This window comes from Antrostomus carolinensis, unplaced genomic scaffold, assembly GCF_000700745.2.
Source record: "Antrostomus carolinensis isolate BGI_N321 unplaced genomic scaffold, ASM70074v2 scaffold6876, whole genome shotgun sequence".
Taxonomy (NCBI): Eukaryota; Metazoa; Chordata; class Aves; order Caprimulgiformes; family Caprimulgidae; genus Antrostomus; species Antrostomus carolinensis.
Genome location: NW_010319694.1, coordinates 25,988 through 36,757, shown reverse-complemented (window position 1 = coordinate 36,757; position 10,770 = coordinate 25,988). Strand labels below are relative to the sequence as shown.

The 10,770-nt window shown below is 36.2% G+C and overlaps 1 protein-coding gene across 1 annotated transcript in view; it reads left to right on the top strand.

Moving 5' to 3' along the window:
* Nucleotides 1-759: 759 nt before the first annotated feature.
* The window catches only part of LOC114818628 (ribosomal protein S6 kinase alpha-5-like), a gene marked incomplete at both ends in the record, with an annotated part of 19,512 nt that continues 9,501 nt past the window's right edge, over nucleotides 760-10,770 (top strand). Inside the window, one exon of the mRNA XM_029085279.1 lies at nucleotides 760-831. Coding sequence (XP_028941112.1) covers nucleotides 760-831 — 72 coding nt within the window. The remainder of the gene's footprint in view (nucleotides 832-10,770) is intronic.

Below are 10,770 nucleotides of genomic sequence, written 5' to 3'. Positions count from 1 at the left end.
GCTTTATTTTAGCAGCTTATAAAAGAAGAAAAAAACCAACAACAACCAAAACAAATCAACAACAATCCAGCTCACCACAATTCCTTTTTAAAATAGAAATCTTCACTTCCCTGCTTAGAAAAACTCTATTAGACAAAAAACCTGCAAAAAACTCAGTGGTATAGATTTGTATAAATGGTAGAACCCTTTCCTCCTGAACTCCCCAACAGATGAAGTGTCTTCATAGCAGCTTAGATTTTTCTAGATGACTTGGTTACGTAAATTGAAGGTCTTTCCTACTCGATATAAGTGGAGAGTCCTTATAGGTTTAGTAATCCTATGTTAAATGCATGAATAGTTACTGGAGCTCTGTTTATGTCCTCCCAAGCACCATATAATCCAAGAACATGAGAGTGTTCAGGATGCTAGGGCTAAGGAATGACCTGATTTTGTCTATAACTATGTGATTAGAGAATACAGACAAAGTGGAACTACTATTTTCAGAGGTGCCCAGTGATAGGACAAAAGACAGTGTATACAAGCTAGATGGGCTTCAGTTATTAGTCAGTGATTTTTATGTCTCCAGGAACACTGATGGCAGCAAGAAAATTGCTCTCCCCTGCTTTTCAAGTTAAAAGAATACAGTATGCAGCTGGAATGTCCTTTTAGTACTGCTTATTTAATTCATCTGCTAACTTGTTTTTTCTGAAGCTGTAGTAATATGTCAGAATGATGTTTCAGTGTACTACATATCTGACGTGATTTTTTTTTTTCTTTCAGCAAATTTGACAGGCTATGCAGAGAAAGTTGGCATTGAAAACTTCGAACTGCTGAAAGTTCTTGGAACAGGGGGTAAGATGGACTCTTTTTTCTAAGCTGAATGTTGGAAGCATTATTAAGTATAGTTTTGTTTTCTAGCTGAGTAATTAGAACTTCCTAAATAAAGTTATATCACTTTTGTGTTGCATATCATATTTTTTTCACTTTTTTTGTCACAAATATTGTGCAAAATTGAATGTCACATGTTCTAGCTTACAGCACTAGATGTAGTGTCTTCACTAGAAGTGAAGATGCACTTATTTAAAAAAAAGGAAAATAAATGGCTTGAGATTTGTGACAATTTAACATACTTTGTGAAAAATGTGATCTAAGTTAAGGCATGATTTTGATAATTTCATTAAATTTTCAGACTATATTTTCATGAATTTCTGGAAAAAAGCAGTAATGTGAGTACATTATTGAATAGGATGCTTCACTATTTAACTATATGTTTTAGAGTTGGCATTGGCTCTACTAGTCTTTTTCTGTCCTATTCAAATCTGAGTAATTTCTAAGATGGAAAATGTTTACTGTTGTATTGTGGATTTCAACACAATATTGGAGATATGTAGGATATTGTAGGATTCCTGACTGTAACCAACATAAAGTTTTGTTTCCCTCCATACACAGAGGCCTATGTACAGGTGCAAAATAGTGTCTTTTATTCTTCTTAGATGTGTTTATGCATTTTTTTGTCAATATTAGCATCAGATGCAGTATGGAGTAGATTGGATAATAATGAAGTTGGACTATCATCAAGGTCTGTAGAAATTACAAGTTAGTTATGATGTTAAATTTTGTCAGCCATTAACAGCTAGCAGTGAGGCTATACTTGTACAAGCTGCTACATCGCTGGAAAGAGCAAAGGGTTTTGATTTTTACATTTAAGTGTCATATAGATTCTTTCATAAATTCATTAAGCCACTAAATCACCTGAGATTGTATTTCTCTGGTTTTGAAGTAATTTTTTTAATATTTAAATTTAGTAGACTTAAGAATTCAACCCTTGCTGTTAAATTACAGTAGTTGGTTGCAGAAGCAAGGAAACTTTAATAATCATAGATACATTCTGCATATGCTGTTCTGAAGTGGTTGGTATTGGTCTGAGTGGGGTTGACAAAAATTAAATTACTTATAATTATGCATTTATGTGAGGATTTGCTGATAGAAACATTGGCTGGATTTTTAATTATACACATGTCTGTATATGAAAACCAGTCTCATCCCTGAATTGTTTTCCTTTTTCCTTACCACTGCCGTTAGTCTGAGATAACTTTAATATTACAGCTATTGCATTTGGAATACAAAGTAAGTTTTAGTTGTTTCAGAAGTGTCATTCTTCAAATTCAGACTAGTAGTAGCATGACCTCCTCCTACTATCTTGAGGCACTACTTCTGAAATACCCCATTTGCAGCTGTTAAACTATTGTCTGTCACTCATTGCTACCTTTCATGCCCTCTCTTCATGAACAGGTTAGTCAAATTTCTCTTGACCTGGGATACTTTTAATCATAGCAGGTTGTTCTTAGGCTCATAGTAAAAAGCTGTCTTATTCACTCAGGCTGACAGGGTAGTTATTATGAGTGGCCCCTTTTAGAAAAGGCTACTTCAGTGGGTTGACAGTCAGATTGACAGTGTGTGTATGTGTGAAGAAAAAAGAGCTGAGGAAGCATGCCTGTCTGTCTTAATTCTGCTCTAGTTGTCGTCTTGCTCCAGAAACATCTTCTGTCTTAACAGTCTTCAAACTATTTCAAGAACTAACTAAAAGATTCCTGCAAACTTAAGGAATTCAAGGACACCTTGGATATCCTGGAATGGCATTTGTAGGAAGAGTAGTATTGGGGTTTTTTTGTTGAAATACTGGTTGCACTTTTTTAATATGTAATTTCAGTCATAGCCTGAAGTTCTTGCTTTGGAAATACAGACCATCAGGGCAGTCAAGAAGCTATGTTCAGTCTTAAGTGTATCACAGCTAAGACTAGTGCACTAGGTGTGTAAGAGGTTGTTGCTTGCCAATTATTGGACAGCATTAAATGCAAACGACCCGATCAGAATGGAGCTTGTTCTGTTTGCTTTGGAGAAGTGACCACCTGTGGATTGTCAGTGTTTGCGGGAACTTGGACTCGCTGAAAACGGAATTGGAATGGACTTGGAGAAATCCTCTAATTGCTTGGCCCAAGACACAGTCAGTTATACCTGCATCATCCTAGACAGTGATTCATTCTTAAAAGCCTCTGCTAGCAGAGATTCTGCTACCCTCCTCTAGTTGTTCTTGCTGAGGATGTTTGATTTCCTAGCTTGAGAAGCATTCCGGAGATTGCAGTAAGCAAGAATCCCCTCCATTATTGCAAGAGGTTTCTGAAAGAACGTTATTTCACAGCAGCATATACCTGTGTTAAGGCATTTCTTCTTTAAATATCATCCAACAAAATTTTGATGGAGCTCTGAGTACCATCTTCACTTTCAGTGTATTTCTAATCGTTATGGTCAGAAGAGTTTTTGTCTTTTTCATTGACTCAACAGAGCAGAATAGAAACTGAAGCAAGATATTGACTGCTTGGCTACGATGATCCTGAAATGTTCTACTGTGAAATAAATTTTTGTGAGTATTTGGCCTACTGTTACAGAACTGCAGAGAACTTGTACAAGTTGTCTCTGGTGCTGTTAGTTTAATAACATACAAACCCCATTGTAAAAACTTAGTTTTTAAGAAGTTCTAGAGCTACCTTGTCAATAACAAAGACAGGGTTGGAAGGGACCTTAAAAATCAACTAGTTCCAACCCCCTGCCATAAGCAGGGACACCTTCCACTAGACCAGGTTCCTCAAAGCCTCATCCAACCTGGCCTTGAACACTTCCAGGGAGGAGGCATTCACAACTTCTCTGGGCAACCTGTTCCAGTGTCTCACCACCCTCACAGTGAAGAATTTCTTCCTAATATCTAATCTAAATCTACTCTTGTCCAGTTTATAACCATTTCTGTCACTACCTGCCCTTGTAAAAAGTCCTTCCGCAGCCTTCTTGTAGGTCCCCTTCAGGTACTAGAAGGTCTCTAGAAGGTCTCCCCTGAACCTTCTGTTCTCCAGGCTGAACAGGCCCAACTCTTTCAGCCTGTCTTCATAGGAGAGGAAAGTTCAGAAGATATTTTCACATCTTATGTATTGATAAGTAAGAGTTTGAATTATCTTGTTCTGTAGTTTTTATTCTATTAGAATAAGAAAGGAGAATATCTTCTTCAGTGTATGTGTAACTAATTTTTATTTATGGTTGGCAATCTAATTATGATGAAACTAAATGCCATCCCTCTAAACAGTAACTGCCTGCTGGCTAGGTTGCAAGCTGCAGATGCTTATTAGATGCCTTTTACGTTTCAACCAGGACAAAAAAAAGTGCTAACTTCATTATTTTCTGTCCAGCATCATAAGAGAAAACCCTGAGTTTTTTTGGTTTTGGGGTGTTGGATTTTTTTTGACAACTTTGAGAACTTCTCTGTTCTTATGTGCTAGTAAATTCTGTGAATTTGGAGACAGGGCTGGGGATGAGGTCATCTTAGACAAATTGATTCACGGAGACAAAAGGGATACTATTGCTTTTTTGGGAGCAATTTATAGAAAAATGAGGAACAGGGCATCTGATGGCTGTTTACATGTTGCTGTGTATATTTAGGCAAGAGCCTAAAACTTTTTTGACTCTGACAGCGAAAGCCTTATCCTGGTGTGAGCTTTTAGATGTTACTGATATTACTGTAATGTAGCTAATGCTAAATAAAAGCTGTGATGCTGTTTTAAAATTCTTTGCTGTGTGTGCAAAGTGTTTTCAGACTATTTGATTCTTAAATGATCTACAGTAATGCAAGGCAGAATATAGTGAAACCTCAGAGTTATATTAAGTGATGACTGTAGATGATATTTTAACTTATTGCAATATTTTAAATATGGTCTGCTATGCAGCAACTGCGGTAACTAAAGAAGATAGTCACAGAATCACAGAATGGTTGAGGTTGGAAGGGACCTCTGAAGGTCATCTAGTCCAGCCACCCTGCTCAAGCAGGAACTTCTAGAGCACATGAACCAGGATCTTGTCCAGATAGTTTTTGAATATTTCCAGGACTATTTTGAATATTCCACAACCTCTCTGGGCAACCTGATCCAGTGCTCAGTCACCCTCACAGTCAAGAAGTTCTTCCTTATGTTCAGGTGGAACTTCCTATACTGCAGTTTATGCCCATTGCCTCTCATCCTGTTGTTGAATGCTAATGAGAAGAGTCTGGCCCCATCCTCCAGACACTCTCAAAATATGTTAAATTAAATGATACCTTGCCTAAGTGTATGTAATTGTAGTAGTTTCATATAGATTTAGTGGTTGTTTTTTTCAGGTAACAGCAGTGAAGATTTATTTAAATCTTAATTTTTAAGTTTTATTTTTTAAGAAGACAAAAATTTTAAGATTATTAGAAATAGTATCCTTATGTACTGTTGTATCTCTTGTGGAAGTGGTTGGGGTTTTTTTTAAGTTGATAATATTTTCTTCATGTTACGGCTTAGCATAATTTCATATTTATTTTCTTTTAACTTGCATTTCTTTCTTTCTGCATTCCTTAGTCTGGTTTGTTCTTGTACACACTTTCTCAATTGGAAGCATGCTTGTTTTATTTTGCTTTTTGGTGTTAAAATAATATCATAGCATACACATTTGTCTTTTGACCTGAGTCTCACAGGAAAAGACAAGGAAGCAAAAATCTGAGTTAGTAGCCTTTTAATCTGAGTTGGTTCCTTTTATGTTGTATTAAGGAGCTATTAGTAGAGTCATCTTCCCCATTGAAGAAATCAGTAACATTTTACATCAGTAAAACAAACTACATGACAGTGTGCCACTGTAAATAGAGCCATTGAAAATGCACATACTTTCTGAAATTCCAGTCTCTCTTGTTTTCAGTTAAGTCCTTTTCTCCTGCTGTTATTGTATAGCCATGCTAATTTGAAGTTTTCAGATTTCCTGTCCACTGAATTAATGTTTCCAGCCATCCCTCCTATCTTGTTAAAGTTGTTTGTTTTTTTTTTCTGTGACATAGAAAGCTAGGGTCTATTCTGTAGAACAAGGTACTTTACAGCAAAGTAATCTAATTGCTTCCCGGAGCCATGAAGGGAACAAGACAAGGTGGCTGTGTTGGTTTGTGCATGACCATTTGGCTTATTTACGTCATTCTTTGTAAATGTGTTTTTAAAATTAAAAAAAGTTAATGTAGGGTCCATTCTGGGTCATACATTTTTTCTACATATACATTATTCCTTTTTTTCCTACTCAACTGTTGCTTCTTCTGATTTTAATAAATGTCACTTTCATTCAGTCTTTCTATTGTGCTTAAGAAGAGACAATACAAGTGGTTCGTAAGCATTTGCCTAATTTGGTCTAACGCTTGAACTACAGTCCACTAATGAAGACAAAAAATAATTAGAAACAAGATATAACTGCCATATATAAAAGACTACTTTATACATGATCTTTTAGTATTAAGTGCTTATATGGGAAGGATATTCTCCTTATATGTAGAAGATACTTAGAATCTGAATGACATTTCCATATGAAAGGAAGAAAATTGGTAGAATGAATGTCAGATTTAAATAATTGGGTCAAAAATCTTGTTATATAAGAACATATAATAAAGTACCAGCTAAGAGGTCAGAAAGTATTCTGATCAACTTAAGACTATGAAATTAAGTTAGATCTTTCAAAGCATATTATAGAAAATATAAAATATTATTTTCTTATAAAAAGAGGAGAAAGGAAGAAGTGGGGTTACTGTGCTCAGGAGAGTGAACCAAAATTAGGGAGTGTCGAACAATAATTCCAAACTCCAGTTAATATATTACTTCATTTTCTGCTGACAACACCTATGATGAATACTGAGTGGAAGGTGAGGTGGCTAATCGGAGATAGAGTTTGGAAATAGGAAATTATTTTTTCTGTACAAAGAGCAGACTGAAAAGAAGGGACTGTGTTAAATCTAAAAATCTAGAACCTGGACAAATTCATCCCATTCATCCATCAAATAATTCTGAAAGAATCAGGACATTAAATTGGAGATCAGTAGCAAAGATTCTTACTGGAACTAGTGCCACAGGTGGTTTAGTATAACTGAAGAGAACAGCAAATGCAATCCTACATTTAAGACGGAAAGATGAAAGTAAGAAGACGATCCAGGCAGCTAGTGGTTAATCGTTCTGACTTCAGCAATATGCAGTACCTTCAAAGCAGTTTTGTAGAAAATAATTTATCTTAATTTTTGTAAGAATTAAAAATGAATGGATTGCTTATCCATTTGTAGATTCTTACATATGAGATCCTTCTTCTAAAAACTTTTTTTAAAAAGGTGAAAGAAGTTAGGTATATATTGCCTGACATACCTATGTACTATAATAACATATAAGTTTTTTAAAAGCTAAGAGTAAAAAAGCAGAAAAGGAAAATGCTGATAGAAAGTACATTTTAAGATGCAACTCCTGTCGTTTTCTGCCTTTCTTGTTTATCATCTCTTACTCACTTGTTTAATGGGACAGGGACCTTGTTCTTGGGGAAATAGTAAGGTTGAAAAAATTCTTGGTTGTCTGATATTTAAGGAAAGATGACAGAGAATGCCTTATCTTTGACAGTTTGGTGCTGGACAATAAAAATGGGGAATGCTTGTTCAGAATGCTGTTATTTGTTCTTTGTTAAGTTGTTTCATTGCCTTTTTTTCTGTTTTTAGTTGCTAGAGTGATATGCCTTTCTGACTTTGCCACGTTGCATATTTTAATTCATATTGCAGATACCTGCTCAGTGAGAGTTCTGCCTCCAAATTATTTAGGAAGATTAAATCTAAAAACTATTTTAACAAAAAAAAGTGCAGAGGAAAGAGGTTATTAGGCATATATCATACAAGAATACAGTGAAATTTATCCAAATCATAAAATATTTTGTACCTCTGAGCCTTTTCCTGTTGTTGCCTCATGATTATTCTTACGCTGACAGTAAAAAAGTAATTTAAGAAAGAGGTGTAGCTTACGTTAACATTTGAAAACACTGCTTTAAAACTGTCTATATACAAATGTCAAATTTTGATGGATTTGTAAGTCTGTGTAGACCATCCTGTGTGCTGTACACAATAAGCATTGCTTACCTTTTTCTCTAAGAATTAGCTGGCATGACACAATGGCTTAATGTGTTTGTATTTATACAGAAAGAATAAAGAAGCGAGGAACACTTTGTATTTTTACTTCTTTGTCTTTCAGCAAGTGTGTACTTCAGCATATTCTAATGACTTGCTGAATTGTTACAATGATATTTATTATTATAAATGTGTATTCATGAAAAAGGCAGTGGTGAAAGAAAAGTTTTAACTCCCCATTATATTTTTCTACCTCACAAATTAAGTGGAAATTGCTGGTGTGAAATCTCTTGTTCATCTTATGGGCCTGATATCCATATCAGTCTGAAACTAATAATTGCCTTTTTCTTTAACTTTAAATCTTTATTTTATTTCTCTTAAACTGCAAGGTCAGTCTTACAAGAGTTTGTGTTTGTGTGTATATATGTGTGTATATATATAGTGTGTACTATGTAGTCTTTTAGTTCTTCCATCATTTAAAATACTTTTAATGAATTTTGGAGGTGAATATTTGGGTACCCTGTGTGTTTCTTTATGGGGGATATACTGCTGGTTAAATAGTTCTATCTTGGAATTAGTTGAGGTGTGCATCAGATTTTACGAGAATGAACATTAAAATGTGGCTCTTTGAGAAATTAAATAAGCTTTTCTGAAGCAGGATTATCAGGTAAGGATATTCTTGCAATTAGCTTACATATCTTGTCCTTGCTGCCACTCAAATTAATTGCTTTTGGTGTGTTGTCTTTTAAGTAGATTTCTTATGGTGATATTGGAGTTTCCGGTGTTGAATACATCGTGAGTCATTTGATGAAAATAGTGCTACTTAAGGTTTATTCTCATCAAAACTGCCAGGAGTCCTTATCATTCTGTCAGTCCTCTTCAGATTTACCATGGTAAACCTCTATGTTGCAAATGCTTTTATGATAATACTACTATAGTTTCTAGAGATTTCCTTACAGCTATTATACTTACCAGGTAATTTTCTTCTATGCTGTATGTAAAGCTGAAGCAGGTGCTGTTAATATACTGCTGGCATTCTGCCACTTAATTTACACATTAGTGTATGTTTTTATAAAGTGTGATTGAAGATACAGGTAGAATAATAGAATCATAGAATGGCCTGGGTTGGAAAAGACCTTAAAGATCATCTAGTTCCAACCCCCCTGCTGTGGACAGGGTTGCCAACTGCTAGATCAGGCTGTCAGGGGCCCCATCCAACCTGGCCTCGAATGCCTCCAGGGATGGGGCATCCGCAGCTTCTCTGGGCAACCTGTTACAGTGCCCCACCACCCTCTGGGTGAATAGTTTACTCCTGATATCTAACCTAAATCAACACTCTATTAGTTTAAAACCATTTCCCCTTGTCCTGTCACTATCTGCCCATGTAAAAAGTTGCTCTCCCTCCTGTTTATAAGCTTCCTTCCAAGTACTGGAAGGCCCCAATGAGATCTCCCCAAAGCCTTCTCTTCTCCAAGCTGAACAAGCCCAGCTCCCTCAACCTTTCTTCATAAGAGAGATGCTCCAGCCCTCTCATGATCTTCGTGGCTCTTCTCTGGACCTGCTCCAACAGCTCTACATCTTTCTTGTATTGGGAGCTCCAGGCCTAGCCACAATGGTCTAGATGGTATCTTACAAGAGCAGAGTAGAGGGGAACAATCCCCTCCCTTGCCCTGCTGACCACCCGTCTTTTGATGCAGCCCAGGATACAGTTGGCCTTCCAGGCTGCAGTTGCACACTGCTGGCTCATGTCAAGCTTCTTGTACACTAGGACTCCCAAGTCCTTCTCAGCAGGGCTGCTCACAATGACTCCTCCCAGTCAGTACACATACGTGGGACTGCCCTGACCAAAGTGCACAACCTTGTACTTGGCCTTGTTGAACCTTATTAGGTTCTTCTGGGCACACTTTTCAAGTAGCTAAGGGTTAAAATCTAGGGGCTTTTGTCTATTTTAATTTAGCTTAACTTAATGTTCTCTAGCATTTCTGATAAAACTACCATTTCCTGGGAACCTAAGGGGACTTTGTTTAAAGCTCTAGACTGGGCTTTTCAGAGGGACACAAGGAAGTTCAATGTCAAGCTCCAGCTGAAAATTGGTGAAAACTAGGGCTGCTCTCTTAAGCAGTTGAGAAATGCAGGCTAAAATCATTCTCCACACTGTTTTTGTTGCGTTGTTAGTAGAACGCAGAAGTGTTATCTACATGTTTTGAGAAGTAACTCCTTAAAAAGATGTACATACTACTTTTGGAAGCATTTTTTTTAAAAAAACACAATGCTCTCAGTAGTAGGGGTCTGTTTTTCAGATGTTAAAAATAATTTAACATCCAATATTGGAAAAATAGGTGAAATAATATTAAAATTGAGCATATGCATAACAGTATTAATGTAGTCACAATAGTGTGATCTGTAGAACCTTGATTCAGATCACTTGTGTCTGTACATCATGACAGGATTTATGGCCCATGCCTGTTTTACTGGAGTAATCTTTATACATCTATTTTTGTGCATTTCTTGATGACCAGCTAGTGACTATTGAGTCTGACAGATAGACTTGAGATCTCGTAACTACAATTAAAGTTGGGGAATGCTATATAATACTCAACATCTTGAAAAAGATTGTCCTGGGTATCTCACATTTGTCTCCCAAGATAAAGATGTTTACACTAAACTATTCTGACTCTATTTGCCATTCCTGACAGATACGTTGTGAAAACTTATTTTTGAAAGCTCTTACTGAGTATGATGGGTTCTGTAAAGAAGGCAAGCGTGATTCCTTAGGGTGTGATGAGTCAGGTAAAAAACTTCTTAAAAAGAATTGGTCATTATATGAG